The sequence below is a fragment of the Triturus cristatus genome, chromosome 3_1 (genome assembly GCF_964204655.1).
Source record: "Triturus cristatus chromosome 3_1, aTriCri1.1, whole genome shotgun sequence".
NCBI lineage: Eukaryota > Metazoa > Chordata > Amphibia > Caudata > Salamandridae > Triturus > Triturus cristatus.
Window position 1 is genome coordinate 1,066,983,493 of NC_140583.1, and position 23,150 is coordinate 1,067,006,642.

Genomic DNA, 23,150 nt, shown 5'->3' on the forward strand with positions numbered 1-23,150 from the left:
CGTTATGGAACTCTCTACCAAAGGTCTTGAGACTAAACGCAAATGTTCGTCCGACAGTTAAAGACTGTCCTGTTTAGGTTATTGCTCCCCAATATTCACCCCACTAGACCTTGCACCTTCTTATGTACTCTTGACTGATGGATGCTTTAAAATTCTTTAGAAATAAGAAGAAGAATAAACCCTTGGCCTCAGATGCTGATGGTCAGCATTGACAACAGCATACATGCCAACATTTTAGAAGAGGAAAGTGGGTGATTTTAGTAAATTAACTTGAGAAAGTATTCCTCCCATTGACTTATATTGGATCTGTTGTCATGTATGGGACTGCTGCAGGACCGGATATCAGAAATGCAGAGGCATGTTTTTCCCCCTTACCTGTCAGTAGCATCGAGAAAGCGTTATGGCAGGAAGAGAGTATGTGACAAAAATGCTGTGCACTGGCCTGCAGGAGCAGGTTACTGGCAGTGAATACTATGAGTCTCACTAGACCTGGCCCAGTCGGTCGGCTGAAGCCCGCTGAGGAATCGTGTTCTTGAATGCAGGAATCAGGGGGCAGGAGACTAGCCTTGAAATCGGTAGCCTCCCACCTGAATCGGGAGAGCTGCCATGTATGCAATAGTCCCACGGTCAGAAGCAGCCAATGAACACTAATCTCTAGAAATTAGACACTCTCTCTGGCCCTGTTAACCAGACAATGATTTTTGATATCAGCAACCAGATTCTAAACCCTGATCACAATAAACAGGCAATTAAGCATGAACTAAATAGTGCCACTTGAAGTTGGATTTTGACATTTGCCGCTACACTCCAAAGCTGGCTAGGAACACTGCCTCAGAAACGAGATCAGCATTTTGACTTTAGCCCACAGTCAGAAAAATGCACTGAACCTTAAAAAGTAGCGGATAATACCGGACTGAAAATGCAAATCTTGGCCTCTGGAATTAGATACTGAGTATGAGCTCAGAACCAGACCATGATCCTGGACTTAGATTCTTAAACCGCACCCCGGAATGAGACAGATCACCATCAACATGTAAGGAGGCATTGATGACTGAACGCAGGGAGCAAATGATTGGATCTTGACTTTGGAACAAAGCAGTGTCCGATGACCTTAGCAACCACATCCAAACCCAGACTACTGAACCCAACCAGAGACCATGCAGTTTGGATGCTAATAACTCAACTTGTGAAGAAAACAATGACCTCTAAATTCAGCAACCTGATATGAAGCTCTGACCACGGCATCCAGATTCTGATCTTGAAAACAATGACCACAAACCATGGAAGCAGACCATGACCTTAGGAACCAAATAATGAGGTATACCAATGTACAGTAATACGCCTTCTGTTTTCGCAAGCTGAACTTCCACCTCACACCTTGAGAATTGTAACGACAACTCATCTTGAAACCTGAAACCTTTCAGTAGACTCCTCAGCCACATTCAAACCCTAACCTTTTTAAAAACTAAATCATCTACCAAGCCAAGTTTCAGCCAACTCAAGACCCACCAGCAACACATCTCCCATAAACCCTCCCCATTTCCAGACCTCCTTCACTTCTGCACATACCTTTGACTAAGATGTCGATGTCTGCTGAACTGTTGAGACCAGGGACCTCTGGTATAGAAACCATACAGCTGTATCTGCCACCCATTTCATATGTCATGTTAGTCAGGCTAAGCTCAGGCCCCGGCATTTCAATCTTCTCCTTCTCCTTCTAGAGAGAGAAAGAATCAAGATGAGAGGTAGTTCCTGAATACCAGGAGCTATGGAGCTGTTCCGCCTACATGAGTAAAACGGAGATTGAGTAAAGCATCATTTGGAATAGTTAGAAGGTGAACAAGCAAAAGTCAATCACAGAAACTGTGTCAAGATAAGAAATGATCACACTCAGGTTTCATCTACATGAGATATAACATTGTAAATCCTACCGTCTGTGAATCTCTGTGTTTGACATGGGCACTATCATCAATGACTATAGGATAAAGAGGAATAACAAAGAAGGTACTTATCCAAAGAACAATTACCTACCTTCAGTAATGATCTTTTTGGTGGATACTCTAGCTACCTTAAAATCCTAACCTCTTAACCCTACTCCACCTCTCAGACTAGATTCAGGAACCTCAAATATCTCTTTCAAGAGCCATATAAGGTGCCACCCGGTGCTGTGACACCTGAGACTGCTTTATTCCCAGCCATTGGCAAGAGTTCGAGTCAACAACATGGTGTTCAGAGATTCCTCTTACAGAAAGGAATGACACAGGGTTGCCCCGTCACCACTATTATTTCCTCTAGCGCTAGAGCCACTCGCGGCATGGACTCGGCAAGACTCCCTGATATGGGACATCCCAGTGGGTGGGGAATGGGAAGAAAGCCTTTCCCTTAACGCAGATGACATCTAGTTATATGTACTTAAACAGCAACGATCAGTGGACAGAATACTCCAAATCTTCCACATTTTCGGAGACTGCTCAGGATACCAGATTAATTGGGACAAATCCCTCCTATTCCCGGTAAGAGGCGGTGCCCCCAGTTAGACCTCCAGATGCAAAGTCCCAGTGGGGACTCAGAGTTTCAAATATTTAGGAATTTAAGTGGCCAGGGACCCACAACAATTTTACAATCAAAATCTAATACCCCAATTGGATAGATTCACAAAAGATGTGAAACTGTGGCGATCACTTCCTCTTACACTTATGGGTCAAGAAGCCCTATATAAAACGATGACACTCCCTGACTCATATCTTACAGAATACACCCCATTAAATTCTACACACCTTTTTTCAGAAGGTGGAAACCGAGCTGCGCTCCCTGCCCTGGGATGGAGGTGGCCAGCGTATAGCGCTTTGCAAACTGCAGAAAGGAGTCTACAAAGGCGGCTTAGTTATTTTGGACATTAAAAGCTACTATTGGGCCTGTCAACTCGTCACAGTCAACGGCAGGATGTATAGAGACCGAACAGACCCGGCATGGAGGGTGGATAGAGCGGCAATGAGAGTAGAGGGGTGCCTTCCCCTGCTATATGACAAGAGATGGCCGAGGGAGCTCCAAAGCCACACCCACACAGTAATAACATTATGGAACACAGTTGACAAATACCTAGGTTGGAAGGGAAAACTGACAGAAATAACCCCACTTTGGAGCAGTGCCGGGCTCTCTCAGGTTAGAAAATTGAACAACTTAAGCAAATGGAAACTACTAGGGTTAGAGAAGCTAAGGGACGTGTGGAGAGACCAAGCTTACATTAATTTCTAAATGCTACGACAAGAAAACTAAATGGTAAAGGGTGAGTGGTCGATGTCATATTACTGAAGGCGAAACCCTAGAAGAAGCATCTCCCCTAGAAGATAGACTATTCACAGACCCACTGACCACCAAAGCTATATCGCTAATATATAAAAAGACAGTAAACTCCCCAGATCTTCTGGGTCCATTAAGGACAACATGGGAGGGCGATATTGGAAACCTAGATGATGATGACTGGTTACATGCACTGCAAAGTCCAAGGGACGTAGCGATACCAGCCAGGTTCAGACTGGTCCAATTAATAACGCTACACCGGACATATTATGCAAGAACAGTGCTACACCCAATGGGCCGTGCGAGGACAAGCCTCTGCCAGAGGGGATGTGGCCAAGAAGGGACCTATTACCACAGGCTGAGTGACTGTCCATCAATACATGAATTCTGGCATGGGATTGGAAAGGTCATGGCCAGGGTACTGGGTCAAACGATACCAACTGAACCCAGATGGTTTCTATTACAAATCTCTGGAGAGGAAATATGGCCTAGATACACAAAAATGTGGCTACACCTGGCGGCAATGGCAGCTAAGCGAAATGTTGCAAGGTGTTGGGGTAGAAGCCCCGCCAAGAATAGTGGAATGAAAGTCCGACCTGGATTGGTGTGGTTTAGCTGAGAAAACTATATACTTGAGCTGGGGCTGCCCACAAAGGTGGGTAAAAATCTGGGGGAAGTGGCAAACATACTTGAGTGGGCAGGGAATACTTACACAACGGTATTCAGCAAAAATATTGAGTTAGAAATGGCGACTCACACAAATATCGAGTTGGAAATATCATGACACAGAAACATCGACAGCAAGAATGCCGTGGTCAAAAATATCGAATTTCAGGTAAGAAATATCGTTTAAAAAAATATGGAAGTCCATAATATAGTTTGCAAAAATATGGTTGTTTAAAATATCTATTTTTTAATTAGTGTTAAGTATTTTAGTATGTATTTTAAATGTATGTGATTTATTTTTTTTGTATAAGTATTGTTTATATTTTTAATATATGTGTTAAATCTTCAGTAGTTAATAATTTTATTTAATTACATGTTGCATTTTTTAGTTGCGTAGTGGGTAGTGGCTTTATAGGGGATTAGGGTGGGAAGTCATTTAATTAGGATAAATAAATGGGTATTTCGTATTTATTAAAATTATTTAATTGAGATTTGATCATGTTAATTGTGTTTTAAAAATTTTGGGGCACATTTTATGTGTGGGTTGTGCGGTTTATAGGGGTGTAAGCTGGGAAGTAATTTATTTTTCATTAATTATTAATTGGTTAATTATTATTAATTGATTAATTGGTAATTAATTATGATAATTGTGTAATGTGTTTTTAGGTGCAGGTTGTGGCGTTTATAGGGGTAAAGGGTGGGAAGTAATTTATTTTTAATTAAGTAATAATTAGTTGATTAATAAATAATTGATAATTACTTTTGTTAATTGTTTTATTATATTTTTTGGGGGGTGGGTTTTGAGTCGATAAAGGTAAAAGGTGGAAAGATATTTATTTTTAATTAATTAATAACTGGTTATTAATTATGGAAATTGTGTAATTAATTTTAGGTGCGGGTTGTGGGATTTATAGGGGTAAAGGGTGGGAAGTAATTTATGTTCAATCATTTAATTAGTTGATAATTAATATTAATTAATTGATAATTAATTGGGGTAATTGTTTATTTTTTGGTGTGTGGGTTTTGTGCTTATAGGGGTAAATAGTGGGAAGTTAATTCATTTGACTTACTCTATAATTAGTTGTTAAATTCTATTAGTTATATAATTGAAAATAAAATGTAACTGTGTAATTAATTTTTTTACAGTTTAATTTTAGGTGTGGGTTGTGGGGATTATAAGGGTAAAGGGTCGGAGGTTAATTAATTTGTATGCGTTTTAATTTGTTTTTTAATTAATCATATTTGTTTAATTGATAACTAATTATATTAATTATGCAAGCCATTGTTTTTATTTTAGATGTGGGTTGTAAATTGTGTGGTGTTATAGGCTAGGAAGTAAATAAACGAAATGTATGTTTTTGTAAATAAATAATTTCTAAAGAAAAATATTTGTTTGAAATTTTTATTTTTATTTTATTTAATATAATATGAGTTGGTATTTACGATATGCATTTGACATTATAATATGTTTTAACCTTCTATAATTTTTAATATTAAATATTTGTTTTTAAAAATTTTACCATATCTATATATATTTTTTTATTTATTTTGTTTTTTTAAATATTTTTATTTTGCTGATGATATTTTGTTTGTTTTTGATTTTGAACTGACTATAGTGGGAATAGTACATTTTACACCGCTGCAATCCAACACTTTCCCTACTGTTGCACTCACTGGAGTGGGAATAGTCATTTTTACCCCTCCGCTACCCATCACTTTCCCTACTGTTGCACTGATTGGAGTGGGAATAGTAAATTTATCTCTCCACTATGCAATACTTTTCCTAGTATTCCACTCACTGGAGTGGGAATAGCATTTCATTTTTTTACCCCTCTGCTATCCAACACTTTCCCTGTTGCTGCACTCACTGGAGTGGGAATAGTAATTTATAACCCTCGGCTATCCAACACTTTCCCTACTGTTGCCCTCATTGGAGTAGGAATAGTGATTTTTACCCCTCTGCTATCCAACACTTTCCCTACTGTTGCACTCATTGGAGTGGGAATAGTAATTTTTACCCCTCCGCAATCCAACACTGTCCCTACTGTTGCACTCATTGGAGTGGGAATATTATATTTTACCCCTCTGCTCCTTAATAGTTTCCTTGGTGTTGTATTGGCTGGATTGGGTGCTGTAAATATTTTCTTTGTGAAATGTATCACTTTTGCTTCTGTTGCATTTATCAGAGGGAGATTTGTAAATGTTATTTTTATCCAGTGTTAATATTTATGTGTTTTGCTAAATGGGAGTGGTAAATTCTTTATATATTTATTTTAATAGTTTGCATAGTTTTGTTTAAATTGTAGTGGGAATAGTATGCGTATTAAATGTTAAAATTAATTTTGTATTGTTATAATTTAAATTAATAGGTTTTGGTTATTTGAAAGTATATTGTTTTTAGCTATTAATATTTGTTAATTGAAAATTTATTTTTACTTAGTTTAAACATTTTTAAATAGTTTAATGTTTAATTGAATTCAAATGTTTTTAATAGATTTTATGTTATTGGTAGAAATATATATTTAACAATTAAAAAAATTATAAAATACATTAAAATGATTACTTTAATAATTGTTTAATGTAAATATATATTAATTATTATATGTGCGTTTACCTTTTTTAAATTACGTGTTTGGTATATTTGTTAAAATGTATATGAAATCTAATTTGTTTTTTAAAATTAATATTATTTACTATATTTAATATGTATTTTATTTAATATATATATATATATATACACACACACACACACATATATATATATATATATATATATATATATATATATATATATATATATATATATATATATATATATATATATATATATATATATGATATTTTGTACAACTATTATTGACATCAATATTTTTCCTTGGTATTTTTTTACTTACCTTTATAAATATAGGATGTCGATATTTTTGACATCGATATTTATAACTTGATATTGTGGTATGGGGATATTTTGGCTGGCGATATTCTGTCAGTGAACCGTACACAACACCGCCCACTCAGCACTGGATTTTCACTTTTACGATGGTGGAACGGGGCAATGCTATACTTAAGTAAATTGCAACATATCAAGACCTAGGGAAGGGTGGGGTGTTAGGAAGGAAAAGACCATACTTTTGATAAGCTACAGAACATATGTTTATGTTGATCTGTTTTAACAAAATGTAGAGCCGGAATCTCCGCGTCATACCACTTTTCAAGTGTACTGGATATTGAGCACGCATCAATAAAAAGAAAAGAGTTTTAAAAAATATAAACAATAAAACAGCTATATGTGCGCCGATCTAAAATTTAAGGGCAGCCATATAGCCATTTCTCTGATGACCCTTCTCTGTCGGGTCACCAGAGAAGTTTGTCCACAGTGGAGACAATGTAGTGAAAACTTTGGATGTGTACTCATGATTACACTAGCCTTGTAAATTGTAATGTACGGTTCCTGTACTGTGAGTGCCTGTAGTTCACTTTCCAGAGTGAAATGATGGCCAAAAAGGAAGCTGTATTTAGAGTAAGAAACTTAAGTGCCTCAAGCTCCCGGGAGCTGACCGAATCCGGGATTTCCTTGCATCAGCAGCCACTTTGGTTCTCGCAGTGGAGGACCGAGTAAATCTTGAGGGGGAATCAGACCTCTCTGAGGTGCAGGCTGCCATCGTGAAACTTAAACCCGGGAAGATCCCTGGGCCCAACAGTCTCCAAGCTGAATTCTACAAGAGGTACTGGCACACTAGGACCCCATCTCCTGAAAAGGTTTCGTGAGGCCAGGGACTGTGGGCCACTGCCACCAGATATCGAATGTGCGTCAATAACTGCAGTTTACAAGGAGGGCAAGTCCAGAACCAGCTGTGATTCTTACTGACCGATTTCATTCTTAAATGTAGATGCTAAGGTGTTGGCCACGATCCTGGTGACTAGGTTGATTAAAGTTATTGATACATGGAGACCAGTTTGACTTCATGTCTGGTAGATCAACCCACCTCAACCTTCACTGATTACATAACTGGCTGACGGAGGTACGTGTTAGGAAGATGCCCCATTTCTTTCTCTCGTTGGATGCAGAGAAAGCATTTGATGCTATACACTGGCCTTACCTACAACAAACTCTGGTGAAATTTTGTTTTGATTCCTAGATTTAGGTAGTGGGTGGCACTATTACATCAAGCCTGATTGCGAAGTCCCCTCTCCTTTATGCTCTCATGCTGAAACCCCTGGAATGCATGATCCACACTCATCCTGATATTCAGGGATTCTGGGTTTCGGAATCCAGCCAGCTGAAAATCTCGCTCTAAACGATATCCTCCTGTACATCATGGAACCACATGCCAATATCCCAGTAATTTTTCACACTATAGAGTTGTTTGGTGGATACTTTGGGTAAACAAGAAATTGGGGAAAATCTGTGCTTTGCACACCATATGGCCCCGCTGACGTTGTTGCCCTGTCAGGTAGACTACATGTAGAAACAGTGAGTTTTAAATACCTACGCCTTCAGATCATACCAGATAGAGAGCTATGTTTGGCTACAAACCTGGGGAAGGTGCATATTACCTTCTGGGGTGATGAGGAGCACTGGCGTGGGCTGCCCCTGACTATTCAGGGGAGGGCTGCCATTTTTAAGATGATTACACTCCCCGAGCAACTGTATAGCCTCCAAAATACATACTATAATATCCCCGGAGGAGATGTTTAATAAAACCAGACAGGGAGGTGAGGATGTTACTCTAGGGTGGGAGACTCCCTAGGGTGGTGTTGCAGACGTTAACTGCAGAACTCCTATAATGAGGGATATCTCTTCCGGATGTCCGGGCCTACTACTGGGCTGCGCACCTGATACCCATCAACAACTGGCAGTTTGCACAACAGAATCACCCAACCTAACATGTTGGAGAGGGCCCGGCTACTGCGGCACTCCCCTCTACATAATTTCCATGGCTCGGACAGATTGCTGCCAGCGACGCAGGTGACATTGGGAGTGTAGTGCAGAGCCTCCAGGTCTATAGGATGGGCGTCAAAAGTTACCAGGGAAACAAAACTGTGGGAAGGGGGCTTGATGAGGGAATTGGGAAAATTGAAAGGGTTTGAGCCATGGGACAAGCTTGGGAGTAAGGCAGTCTCCCATACTTACAAAACCATCAACAACAATATTCCTGACACTCTGGGTACATTGCGAGACTGATGGGTGACTGATGTTGGGGAGATTGAAGACACTGATTGGGTAGCAGCCTTGATGCACCCCTGGGAAGTTGCAATAAAGTCACAACTCTGACTCAGAGTTTAGGTGCTCCATCGTGTTTTTTTATGACCGTGCCAGACTGCATGTGATGTGCAGGGCGGCCTCCTCACAGTGTTTGCGATGTATGGGGGCCAGAGGCTATTTTTTAAACTTCTATTCTGTAATTTGGGTTTGATCGTAGCAAAAAGAGATGTAGCCAAATACTGGGCAGTTTTCACTGTGTGAATGGAAGACAGTTCTGGACATGTACATGGCCGCTGAAAGTGTCACATAAATGAGCAGGGGTTGTCCCCGTAAATTTAGCAAAATATGGGGTCCCAGGCTTTGCTCTTATGACCTGTAGCCTGAGGCGGCCGTGAATAGCATTTTGGATCTGGGAGATGTGGATGATGTTTCCAGGGTGTCTGATTAGAGATATACCTTGGGTTGACTGATCTGTGGTGTTTTATTTGCCTTGCGGTCGGGCGCCCTTTGTCATGGTCGCTGCCAGATGGCTGTCCCAGGAGGCTTCCCTCCATCCTTCTTCTGTTTTCTTGTATTTGATGCCATGGGTACTGCACACTTGCTGCTGTGGATTTATATAAACTTTTGGAACAACTGCTCTAGATGCTATATGAAGTTTTATTATTTTGTTGTTTATGAAAACCTAATAAATATTTGTTTTTATAAAAGTTGTGCTTTCATTGTTGGCCGCAGTTAGATAAATTAAAATACAAATATCTTTGGTGCCCCATATTTCCTTCATTCATTTTTATCAATCAGTTGTTTTGTATTTCTATAGGCTTATTATGTATGAAAAAGGAAATCTGTAAATTCAACAAGGGCACCTGTAGATGAATACATTTGGAGTTTTCATATTAATTAAAGGTAAAGATATTTTGAGAGAAGTAAACTGTTGATTCCTATTTGAATTTGGGCTCTTTCTTTCCCAACCAAAGTACTTTTTTAGATAACAACAGGTAAGACACATTGCGTTTTTTCCAGAGTTAACATAATACTCAATGTAGATTTTAAGAAAGCGCTTGTAGGTGCCATTTGCAAAAAATAAGGGTCCAATTTTGAGTTTGGTGGATGGATCTAACGGATATCCCATCCACCTTTTTACAAATGTATAATATCCTATAACACTTTTAATAAGGAGGATGGCATAGCCATCAGGTTTGTGACAGAGTAACGAGCCTGCAAAACAGTAAATAAGGCCCACACTGTTAATTATTGGAAGACGTTGACTAAATAGAACTATAATCCAAACAATCCAACAATTATAGTGAAGAAAGCAGTAATATTAAATAAACAGAGAAGAAAAAGACTCACAATGGGTGACATTCTATCACTGCTTGTATTAAAAAGGAGCTCTTTACCATATTGCAACAGTGTCAAAAATACTGCAGCATGGCTTAATGCTAATCATGGCACTTAAGAGTAGATAGTACATCTACCTTTCAAGATGTGGAACATACATGTCACCAGTGGCGGCTGGCACAGGTAAGAGCAGTGAGTCGGGGCGGGTTGGGGGCGACGACAGGATAGGTGAAATTAAATAAAAAATGAATAAAACTACTTACCTTGCGCCCACCGCTTCGCCGACTTGGTGATGCGGTGGTCGCAAGGTAAGGGGTTTTAGTTATTTTTTAAATTATTTTTACATATACCATCATCTGTCGACATACACCCCAATCCCGCTCCGCCCCTGCTGTTACCTGTGCCGGCCGCCACTGCAGGTGGCAATCTTATAACTACTGGATATTTCTAATCTTTACTGCCGAACGGCTACCCGTGACGGTAATGATTCAGGGAACCACCTCAAACGCTGTTGATAAGTTTAACAATGTCACGGTGAATTGTTGGAAATATATTTTCTTATATACATTAGTGGTCATTTCAGACAAAAGGGAGGCAGCCTTATATGGATGGGGTAATACCAGCTTCCTGATGATGTGAAATAATTCATGCATGAGAATCTATGAAAGATCCAATGCTGCGGAAAAGAGGGCTTAAAAGCAGTAGAATTTGTTTCAGAGAGTAAAATTATATTTCTTTTTAACTATTGCATGGTTTCTTTTTTGTGTGAAAATAATGGTGTTTAAATGGTAGTTAAGCTTCAATAAATGTCTCATAATTAACGTGTATTTAGAATGTGTTTTATTAATACTTCATAAATGATGAATCAGATTCTTGTGAACTTGCTTAACAAGGTTTTAGAGAGACAACACATTGCAAATTTACATTTTGAAATACCACATTTGTGGGACACAAATGATATCTCTTTGCAGAGAAGTTTTATGACATGGGCAAAGTGGGCTCTGGCCCCGGGCATCTCCTTTCAAAGGGACCATCATCAACAGAGCAAGTTCTTTCAGGCAAATTCAAAAATATTTACCTGGATGCTTATCATGCTTTTTTTTTTTTTTTTTTAAAGTCGTCTTTCCCAGAAAGACTGATAACTGGATTAAAAAACACACAGCAGTCCATATCGAAGGAACAGCAGCCTCTCCCAGTCTTTCAGCAGCTTATCCGAATCATAATGCCAGTGATAAGTTAATGCTACACAGGGTTAATCAGATACAATCCGGATTATAAAGTTAAATATGTAGTGTTGTCAGTAAAAAATGCAGGTTGCTCCAAAAAAATGTTTAGATGCAGGCATCTATCTATATAATGCTTAAAACTAATGGTGGCTCAATGTGTAGAACTGCAGCATAGGCAATTGCTTTATGTTATTTATTGTGTTGGAGCCTCAGAGATCCTACCAATGTTGGGGTGCTTGGCTAATAAAGTTCCATAGGAAAATGGTGCCTGCTGCAGACATTGTAAGTGATTGTCAAGGACAGATTCTGGATGAGGTGGGACACACGATTGAGGCGACCTCGATTGAGGTGACTGCTAATGTATAAAAAGACAAAACAACAAGAAATTGATGCTTGGGCATATGATTTAAAAAAAAGTCCTAATGCGTGGACAGGATAGGTGGTGCTGCACAGAAGTCAAGCATATATTAGCTATTTTAAGCACACTCAGAAATAATTTTAACAATTTGAGTGCTTTAATAGTCTTAAAGTATGGAGAAGAAACCCCTCAGTGACACTATGCAGTGTGAAAAAGCATAGCATGTCTGCTGGTAGGCCAGGCCTGCCGTGCATAGAAACCGCATTTCCCAAACGTTTCACTGCAGAGCAATAGATGGAGATTCCATAATGCTAGCACATTATAATCGAATTTATCACAGTGCAATGTTAAAATACTGAGGTCCTCCTTACGAATTTGTCATAATAGGATGAGCATTTCTCACACTTGGTAAATACCATTACCACAGGGTGAGGCTTTTACCATGCTTGGAACATACCTCTTATTCTGAGTTTTTGCAAGGAATATGGAGCATAACATACAGAATTATTTTAACACAGAAAACTATGCATGTTTGGTCTTTTTCAGGTAGTTTCCCCCCCACTAACTTTGAGCAAGTTTGACCTGCTAGAATTTTTCAGGGGAAAACTGCAAAGGTGTCATGATTATCATTCAACTCGTAATTCCAATCCCTGTGCAAACACACATCCCCTACCCTACTGATACCAATTAAGTCCCATGTTAAAAATCTCCACAGGTTCCAAACCTCCCGAGTGCATCACTGCCCCACAATGGGGTTTCCTGTGTTAGGGGCTCATCCCACTTTAAATGTTGTAAAGATCTGTCCTAGGTCTGGAAAACTGTCAGAGTGTGTTGTGGAAGCGAGTTGTGGCTCTCGTGTGAGGCTACTGTTATGCAAATTATCATATTTGAAAATCGTACCTCTTTTGGTTACAAAATGTTGCCCGCCACCGTACATCCTCAGAGTGGGCTGCCTCAGGGGGCTGTATGTGTGCATCAAGACAGTCTAAGGTCAGATCAAGAAAAGGGGGGATCTTAAAGGGTATGGGTGAGACCAGTCAGTTTATAGTAAGTTTCACGTTTTAAGTACTTCCCGATCATTTGTTTTCTCTCTTTCACCGTTTCTGAAATTTTAAACTATAATTTAATGGGTGTGAATTAGCTGAAAATAGTTTAGAAATGAAAAGTTGTTGGGAACAAGCCCACAAAAAAACGTCTTGCCCAGGGTCCCAAAATCCTTATGATGTCCCTATCTCTTTGAACACATACAGATGTCTAACCATCACTTTCTGCTGCCCCATTGGGTTAATTATCCTCAATCTCATACAGAAGAGGCACTCCTGTCCCTTTCCAAAGACACCTGAAGCAGGCCCTGCAGTCTGTACGCTGCTTCAGTTCCCGTCTTACCCTTTTCCATTCGTACTCCCTCGGCAAGGACCCACCGGCATTGCAGTGAACGACCATGGCTTGCCCCAGCATCACTTCCACAGGCGACTCCGGGGATATTTCAATGGGTTCAAGATCTAGAGCGGGGGAAAAAGGTTATGAAGAAGGTGCAGTTGTGTCTGAGCCTTTGGAATCCGCCCATCTTCTCCCAACCCGCTCTGGACCCTGGGTGCCGCAACCTAAACACCCTTTCAACTCATTCACAAATGTTGATAGCACTGAGTCCCATGACGCCCCTGCTCTAATTTAGTATGATTGCCACTCCAGTCACCATCCCCCTGACCCACTGCATTCCCAGTCCTCCCCGGCCATGCTCCTTCCTGTGTCTTAGCACCCTTCCATGGTTCCTCGCACTTCCATCACAGTCTCCCACTGTGATACTATACCTCCATACACTCCCCTCTGCGTCGCTCCATTTCCATGCGCGTCCCTTGAGCCCTCTTCCCAATACCCCAAGACGCTTCCAATGGCAAAATGGAGACTCTATCCTTAGTCCCCCATGCTCCTCCCGATCCCCTATCATTTCCCCCAAACTTCCCCATCATGCACCCTCCACTTCCCAAATATGCTCCCCCCCCTGTAAGGCTCCTCCCACTTACAGTTCACAGAGATCTCCACGTCAGCTTTAATGTCTTGTTCAGGGTTAGTTACATCGAAGGCTCTGCATCGGTACCGTCCACTCTGCTCCTTCTTCACATTTTCCAAGACCAGATATTCACCGGTAACATCTTCAATGTCTTCCTCCCCAGCTTCACCATCCTTAGACTCCTATGGATACCAAGAAGATTCTCCTTTTTGAATGAATTACATACATTATGTTACATCCCGCCATAGTAAGCACGCATAGTGTTAAGTTTTTTAGCAAGTACTACAATGCACACACGTCTCTGAGCTTGAAGTTGGTGAGAACAGGTAGAATTTACAAACTAAGAGGGTCAAAGAGAAAAGTAAATGAACCTGCTTATGTAGCTGCAGTTGTAATTCTTTGCAAAAATGAGATAGGAAGGTGAATTTATTATTCTGATATGTTAGACTCAACATGCAGAACTTGCCATTTAAGGGTTCTTAATTTTCTGCTTCTTTCCAGGAAATAGAGCACAAAACGAAGGGGCTACTCATCTTAGGAGGATTCGAATTTGTGTAACAAGCTTGGACAATTTTAAAAATGTATGTTGCCCTTGACACAAGTTGATTCAATTTTGTCACATATTTGGATATTTTGTCACGATAGAGGGTCTGATTTTGCATTTGACAGACGGTACTCCGTCCTTTAGGAATGGCGGAGGACACCATCACCTCCGGCATCCTTACGGACTACTGTCCATCAAATTTAGTGATGACCCCCCAACCCAGCGGTCATCTCTGTTTATTGAAAGGAACTGATGTGACAGCGCTTCCTTTCAATGTACATATGGGCTTATTTGCAAGCCCATTGCGCTGCCAGTGCTTCACTTCTTTTGATGCACCAGTGGGGAAATGGGCTTGCCCATATTTACAAGGCCAGGTAAAGTCACCCTGTGTGGCTTTTCATGGCCTTGTAAATATGGACCCTTTCACGCGTTACTCTGCATGAAAGGAGTGTTCCATGGGTGTTGCTGTGGGTGTTCCCACACATTATCCATGGAACTTGACACATTCCCAGATTTACAACATTTTTAAACCTGGGAATGTGTCAGAACCCTACACCTCCCCAGGGAAGGCATAAGGAGGCGCAACGAGGAGAAATACTTTTGTTTATCCTCATCCCCTCCGGCACAAAAACAATCATCCCCGCAGCACAGGCACCCTTGCATAATGAGGCAAGGGTGCCTGCCCTGGCTCATGGCAGCCAATTGTGCGCCAGCGCAGGGGAAACCACAGGGATGCGTCTATTGTTGTTAATACGGTGCATCCCTGCATTTTGAAAATGACAGAGCTGCCCCAAGCCCATGTAAAAGTGGTCCAACGGTGTCAGCGTGGTCCCCAAGCCCTCAAGGTACCGAGTCCACTATGGAGTGACTCGTTGAGGACTCTCCGACGTCGCCTGCAGCCTCTGTTGGCAGGCCCCCTCAACGAGCGAGTGTTGCCGGACGGAGAGACCTGACCCCTGAAAGACCATCTGCAATCGGACGCCCCGTCATGTGCAGAAGAGGACCAAAGGTGTCCCCACGTCCCCCAACATCGCAAGAACCAAAGCCACTTGTTGGTTTCACCGGACTGGCCTCACAGTCTCCTCCTGCAGCGTCTTTCTACCGTGGCCGTTCTCAATAGGATAACATTGGGCACTCAAACCTGTTTGGCACCCCTGCAGCCAGGGCCCTAATGTCGCTGGTAGTGTTCTGTTGGTGCTACCTTGGACCTTGCCCAACACCCACCTTAACTCCTGGAGAAAGGTCCTGTAAGTTGCCGACAAGAACTGGTAAACTGCACATGATTTTCCTCTCATGGGTTATCATTGCAGAACTCAGAAATTGCAGGGTGTAGACTTTTTTTAACTGAAAAGAATTAATATTTACAAACGTACTGACGTGAATGATTTTCTTCTGATGCCTCAAAAATATATAAAGATCATGGATATTTTAATAAATTGGTGTAGATCTCCTTCTTGAGTCGCGCGTCTCATTTTTTGACATTGCGTGCATTTTCAGCTGTCTTGCTCTCTTCTGCGTTAAGCCTAAGGCTGCTCGACAACACTACCCCCTAAAAGAGCACCTTGGGATTGCCATAGCAAGCCCCTGTCCACTCATAAGGGAAACCCTGGACTCTTTACACAGTATATCTAGTTTTGGTATATCATATAAAGAGCCAGCTATCTACAAGGCCTAATGAGCCCAAAAGTAGGTTTCTGTATGTTAGGAAGTGGAACATGTACTATTACATGTTAAAACATTAAAAACTCTAAATTGTTGTTTTTACTGTGGAAAGGCTAGCAGCCCTATTGGCAAGTACAGAGTTACAGGCTGACACCTCAGCCCTGCTATCTTCTGAATGGGACAACTAAAGTTAGTACTGTAAGGTATCAAAAGGATCAGTGCATTAAATCCGATGTAATGGTTCAATCTAATTTAATGTCACAGGTGGGGCAGAGTGCAAGTTTAGAAGTTGCCACTTTAGTTGCACAAGGTTTCCAGTGCCAGTTTACTGTTGTATTCATGGTCTGTCCTGTAGTTATCTTTCTGCCCCACCCCCCGCCCGGGGAGCTCGCCAATGACTCCCAGGAAAGATAACGATAGAGGCCTGCCACTAGAGAAGGTGTTACTTCCCCTATTCAAGAAGCCACATGGGTGTTAGCCCAAAAGGCGAGCTTCAAAGGCAAAGCCACCTTGAAAGGACAAACTGGGAGCACTTTGGAAAGGGCTACTCTATTTTTTAGGTAGACCGGCTGGTACTAGGGATAGGTAAGCGGAAGCCAGTTGTCAAACCAGTTTTCCAGGGACGTTTAGCCCTCTTGGTAGCGACCCATAGAGTTGGGGTAGGGAGCTCTGGATGCTGAGAGGGGGGTTCTGCCATTTTTGGAGTGTGCAGAATGATGCATCCAGACAGCCAGATGCACCATGAACTAGTCATCACGAGGGCGGGAACCTAGTAGCTCATTGGCTACCAACTGCATCTTACCCTTAGGGTATTTTCTATACACCAATATGGCACCTCTGGCATCCAGTATTCAGATTTCAACAGACCTGGAAGGAGGACCGAAAAGATTGCCCTGTTGCAATGAGGGACCAGCAGAGAGAGGCTTCACTGTTAAGAACTGCATTTGCTGCACCTGGAGGCTAGCGAAAGAGAGGGACTGTGTCTGCTGTGCCCTGTTCAAGGAGAAGCAGTCTCCAGAGCCCAGTAAAGCCAAGCGACTACAAGAACTAGCTGACTGGACTCTTGTTCACAGCACAGTGACACAACAGCTGAAGAAGCATACTGGAGCAAGTTGGCAGCCCAAAGTCTTCAAGTCGCTACCACCACCGCTGTGTAGCACCAGAGGCCAAGGCACGATGCACAGAGTTGCACCCCCCCCCCCCAGTGCGCCGAGCCTGGGAGTGCAGCCGGAGAGCTTTTGTGACCCCCAGAGGATGAGCTATCGGCCTAGGAATGGTTGGGTTGGCCTTTGACTGGAACATCAGGCTACTGGTAGCCCAGTGACATCTGGACTTCCGACAGACTGGAGAGGACCTTGTGGGATGCAGACTCTGCAACCAGGACCCCTGCACAATCTTCGTGGACCGAGTAGTGCCTGGAGAAAGACCCCCGTTGACTGCGGTACATCCACAGCATACTTGAGCATTCTCAGCATCCTTCATCCCTTGCATCTGGAAAACGTCAATTGGAAAAGCCTGCAAAGGATAAAAGTGCCTGGATCTGACTGAGGCCTGCTTGCACTGTTAAGGTAACTATTCTTGAGAACCTGGCTGTTCTCTCTCACTTGCTCCCAACAGGCATTGGTTGTCTAAAGGGACTCCAAATGACCGCATTACATCTGGCAAAACCTTTTTGCTGAAAAAGTTTCTAAGTGCCAAATTCTTTGAACTTGCCCATGCTTGTTCACTGTTGAGTGAAATTATTTGATTTACTGTTTCTTGAAAATTCTGCATCTCCGGAACCCTTCAGTGGATCATTTTCATTGTGGTGTCTAATATATTTCTATAGTGTTGGTGTCAGATTTCTTGAGTGTCTTGTCGATTTCTTCTTGAATTATTTTGCGTTGTTTAAATGCTTTACTCTAGTTTTTCTGTAAACCTTGCTACTCAGTATCACAGCAACCCCCAGATTGAACTGAGGGTTTGGCAGACGAAACCAGCTGGTCCTAAAGGGCTTGGTAAGTTTTTTTACACAATGAGATCACACAACCACACCATATAATACACCCCATGTCCTCACAGTGGCAATGAACTGGATGTATCGGAGTGTGAAAGTAGGAGTCGTTCAGGCCAAGGGTGCCCATGAAGTTGCCTTTTTGGAACCGAGGAATGGCGTCCTGTACAGTAACCATACGGAAGTGCTCCGACAAGATATACCTGTTGAGAGGACGGAGGTCGAGGATTGGCCTGAGGGAGCTATCATAACTGGGGATTAGGAAGTACAGGGAATAAACACCCCTGTTCTGGTGCTTTGGAGCACAGGCTCTATGGCTCCTTTCAAAAGAAGCGCATGAACTTCTTTCAGTGGATATCTCAGACGTTCTAGATTGAGGGTGATGGCTGCAATGGGGATGTTTGGTGGAGTGACTGTGGCCTCTAGACATTAACTGAGCTCTATAATAGACAGTACCCACTTATTGGTGGTGATCTCTTCCCAGCAGGTAAGAAATCCTTGCAGTCTTCCCCCGACAGGTGTTGTATGATCGAGGTGAATGCAGGGTGAGTCTGTTTTGGGAAGTTGAGGCTCCCTTTTCAGGAGTGCCTCTGATTGAGCTCCTGGAATTCTCCCCATAAAGGAGCCCCTTAAAAACCCTGTACCAGCCGGTTGCTGGAAACTCTGCTGCCTCCTTTGGTATGCATGGGACAGTTCTCGCGAGGTGGTCTTGGAACCTCCACTGTAGTGTTGCCTATGAAAGGAACCTCTACCTGAGGGAGTCTGTAAGGCGCCCATTGCCTTTGCAGTGTCTGTTTCCTTTTTTATCTTGTCAAGCATGGTGTCAACTTGAGGCCCAAAGAGGTGTGTGTTCCCCGTCAAATGGCAAGTTGACAAGGTCTTGTTTCACCTCAGGCTTTATACATGATGGAGGGGTCAGCGGTATCGGCCGCACCCAAGGCACGTCAAATGTTGGCTTTAGAGATGCTCATGCCCTCCTATACTAGCTGTTCCCCTTTTGGTACGGGAGGTGCTGCAAGAGCCCCTCCATTTGCTCCCAAAGGGCTCTGTCGTATCTGGGTAGGATTCCTACTGGTTCAGCCATCCGCCAGTGTGTAGCTGCACCAGCCGCTACTCATGTCTCAGTAGCATCTATGAGCTTACTCTCCTCGTCAGAAGGTGGAGCGTCTCCAGTAGCTTGGGATGCTACTCGCTTCCTAGAGGTGATGACCACCAGAGAATCAGAAGGGACAGGACCCTGGATGTACAGTGGGCCTAAGGGAACTGGCTTATATTGTTGCACAATGCCTGGGGTAACCACACAAGATTTTACAGGCTCTAAAATTATCAGGAGCAGATTTAATCATTCCTTTGAGTATATAGAGGTAATGCATAGAGTGCTCAATCTTGAAGAGGGTCTCCAAGAGGAAATCCTCTTCCTCTGGGGTGGTGTAGAAGTCCACCTTGCGGTAGGCGGCAGCAGGCTAAATAAAGCCATGGTATGCGTAGTGCCATCAAGGGGTGAGGCCCTGACTGGGGTGTGTTCTAAGTCTGGGTCTGTGAGGGGGTCCACATCGTAGTCCTCCCAAGAGTCACCGGAAGGACCATGGAATACAGTTACGAAATCTTCTGCCAGTGAATAGGGGCGTGGGCTGCCGCTGTCGGAATAAGACTCCGGGAACCAATGTGTGGAGTGCGAGGGAGATGAGATAAGAGGTGGAGGTGAAGATGGAAGAGGCAGAAGTGAGGAGGGTGGAGGAAGAGGAGGAGGAGGAGGTGGGGAATGAAGAGGGGGTGAGGATGAGGTAAAAAGGAGGATTGTCTTTGTGCCCTTTGGGAGGGACATGAACATCCAGCAGATTGAGCCTCCTCAGGAGCAGGTTTGCACTTTTGAGGTAGAGCCTTCACCGAGGCCTCAATCTTCCCAGTGCATGGATGGATGGATGACGATTCTACGCTGTCTGACATCCAGCTCCTCCTGAAACCTCTCAAGGATGGGACTTTCCTTGATATCGAGGGTGTGAGTCTTTGGTGACGAAGGTGGTTTCGACGCCGGTGAGAGCTTCGGTGCCAAGGCTGAATTAGACGGCAGTTGGGGCCGGCACCAAATAGTATACTGCTTTGTGCACCTTACCAAACACTGCCAAAACTATGTTGTCATCAGTATACACATGATTTCTGATTATTGTCCTCTTGTAACCTATGTACCATACTAAAAAAGGAATAAAACTGGTTAAAGAAAAAGTCTTCAACTTTGGTGCCACCTGTGCATGAGCGCTGATGGGTGGTTTCGGCTTTGAGGCCGATTGGGGGCTTTATCAGGATCAGTCATTTAATCTTGCTTAGGTGTTAACCAGCGCCAAGGGGCAATGCCGCACGTGAAGATGGTGGAGGTTTCATCAGTGGGCTTGTTGCCGGCCCCCACAGAGTCAGTGCTCGATGCTGACGTGCAGCTGCTTATGAGAGGTGACTGGTACAGGAGTGTTGACACTACTCACAAGTGGTGTTGTCTTGAGGCATGGACTGGATCCCACCAAGGTGGATGGGCACCTTCTTCCTCCTCCTGGAAGAACTCTTAGCCGGAAGCATCAGTGGAGTTCTTGGGGCTGGACTGGCACGCCAGGAGCTCTGGTGACTCACTGATGCCCTCTTCCTGCTCTTCTTTAGCATGTAAAGGATTGGCTACCACAAAGAGGTTGGGTGTCTCTGAAGTGGACTGGTCCTTGTTGAGCACCCACCCTCAATTTCAGTTCTGAGTTCTTTTTATTACAGAACGCTGAACAGCAGTCACAGCAGCTCTCATTGTGGTCCAGCGAGAGTTACATGGCATGGAGGTCATCCTGGGGCTATTTAGAGTGACACTTGGGGCATCTGTTGAAAAGAATCTGTTCCATCACCTCAAGAGCACGGTCATTCTCTGAAGGGAGGCCAGAGCACACGTTAGCACAAAGCGTCTTGATGATTGGGAGGCCCGGACACTGGTTGTCAATGGAACCGAAGCGCAAGTAGAGACTGATGAGTCAAAGATTGTAGTCGCAACAGGGTGAGGTCAGCAGACTTGAGGCCGCAATGGTATTCGACGAACTCGTAAAGATTGGGAGCACACTGGATCACATCTGAACCAGATGGCGGAGAAAACAATCTAACAATGGAGTCAGTGACCATGTGTATCTACACCTAGAGGTAGAGTCACCGAGACCTCCTGACTCAAAAGACTTCTTCAAAGAAAAACAAATTGCAACGTCCGAGCCCAACAATAGATGGCAGCAGGAGTATGCACTGCATGTGTATCTACAGTCACACATGCAGCAAACATAAAATACCAATTTAAAAGAGCCTCCTTGGATAATGTGCCACCCTAGAATTGCTTTAAGGGATTAGATACCACAGAGAAATGTTTCAAACTTAAGAAATCGCAGCACAAAAAATAACTGGTAACCAAGGTCTATGGTTAAAATAAAAACCGCTATTATATAGGAAAAACGTCTTTAAAAGGCATTTAAAATTCTTTAGAAAGACGTAAACGGTAAAATAATAGCTTGCTTGGAGTGATTTGGTATATTAATCAGACATTACAGAAAATGTGGCAGGTATTTGGGAGCAGCGAGGCGTTTATCAATAAGCTAGAAAACTCACCCGAAAAAAGCGAATTCGCAGACAGAGTAAGACTGCACCTTAGAGCCAGAAATCACATGATTGAAAGGAGTGACATCAACAGATATTTAATTGTTACCAATATGGGAGCCAGCGCATACAATTTGCTGTAGATATGTGTGCTGGTGACTAAGGCAAAGATGGGCAGGATCAGGGCCACGAGGAATCAAGTTTTATGGCATTTTTGATTTTCATTTGTTCTAGGAGAAATACATTTGGGGTAATTCTCTTTCTTGATTATTGATCATCAGAGACTATTCAATTTTTAAGAGCTACACCAACTTGGGATTTCTCCCAGGATTTGGAGTGGACTGAATGTTATCTATTTTTGGTTGCAATGATTTTGACAGGTATTTTTCCTATTTCCAACACTGCAAAGGGGAACAACAGAATCTTCAAATCAATACCTTACGTGTCAGGTATTGACATGCAGCTGGGCAAGTGGTCACATTTCATTTCGATGCAATGCAAAGGAGAATTCTGGCGTATGTTAATCTGAAAAGAAATCCCACATCTACCACTGAAGTCGCGTCCAAGCTCCTTAGCACAGACATGGGGTTTGCCAGCAGGATTCTTAAACCATGGACCAATGGAATACGTTGTTGAACTAAGTATTGAGATTTTTTCATTTCGTCCTGTAAATTGTGATTTCACAACTGATCATTTGTTTTTATGCCTGAAATAAACACTCTTATTCTTTCTGCTCAAACAAACTTGTTATGTTGTTTTAGAACGAATAAGTTAGTTTAACAAAGATTTAGTCTCAATTATAGAACATGGTTGGAAAAATGTTGAAATTATTTCCTTCTAAAGTTTGGGATAGGTCTTGTAGTTCTCCTTGGACCAACCTGCACACACCAACAGCCCTACCCAAACACATTTTAGATCCACACGGATAACCTCTAGAGCCGCTTTCTAATGAGGGAGGCGGGAGTCTGATCCGCTGTTCGGCCTTAAACTGGAATGGTCTACGCCTGGAACTGAAAAGGGCTGCTTCCCTGATCAAATTTACGGAGGGTTCAAAGTCTTGGCTTTTTACCCTGGATGTGACCAATTATCTTTGCAGTCTGGTAGCTCAGTCGTACGTTCCTGTCTTAGGTAGTGCCAAGACGCCTTTACGCAATTGTTTGCGCTTTGGAACTATTTAAACCAAATCAAGGGTTTGCAGAATTCCTTTAGACTGTTAGCCTGCCCATGTGCTCCGAGCTGTTCCTAT

At 42.7% G+C, this 23,150-nt stretch overlaps 1 protein-coding gene across 1 annotated transcript in view; it reads right to left on the reverse strand.

Annotated features, from left to right (window-relative positions):
- Positions 1–23,150, reverse strand: part of MCAM (melanoma cell adhesion molecule) — a 214,327-nt gene that overhangs the window by 57,452 nt on the left and 133,725 nt on the right. The window contains exons 8-10 of the mRNA XM_085645921.1: positions 14,116–14,284; positions 13,478–13,593; positions 1,570–1,717 (exon numbers count right to left, since the gene is read on the reverse strand). Coding sequence (XP_085502047.1) covers positions 1,570–1,717; positions 13,478–13,593; positions 14,116–14,284 — 433 coding nt within the window. The remainder of the gene's footprint in view (positions 1–1,569; positions 1,718–13,477; positions 13,594–14,115; positions 14,285–23,150) is intronic.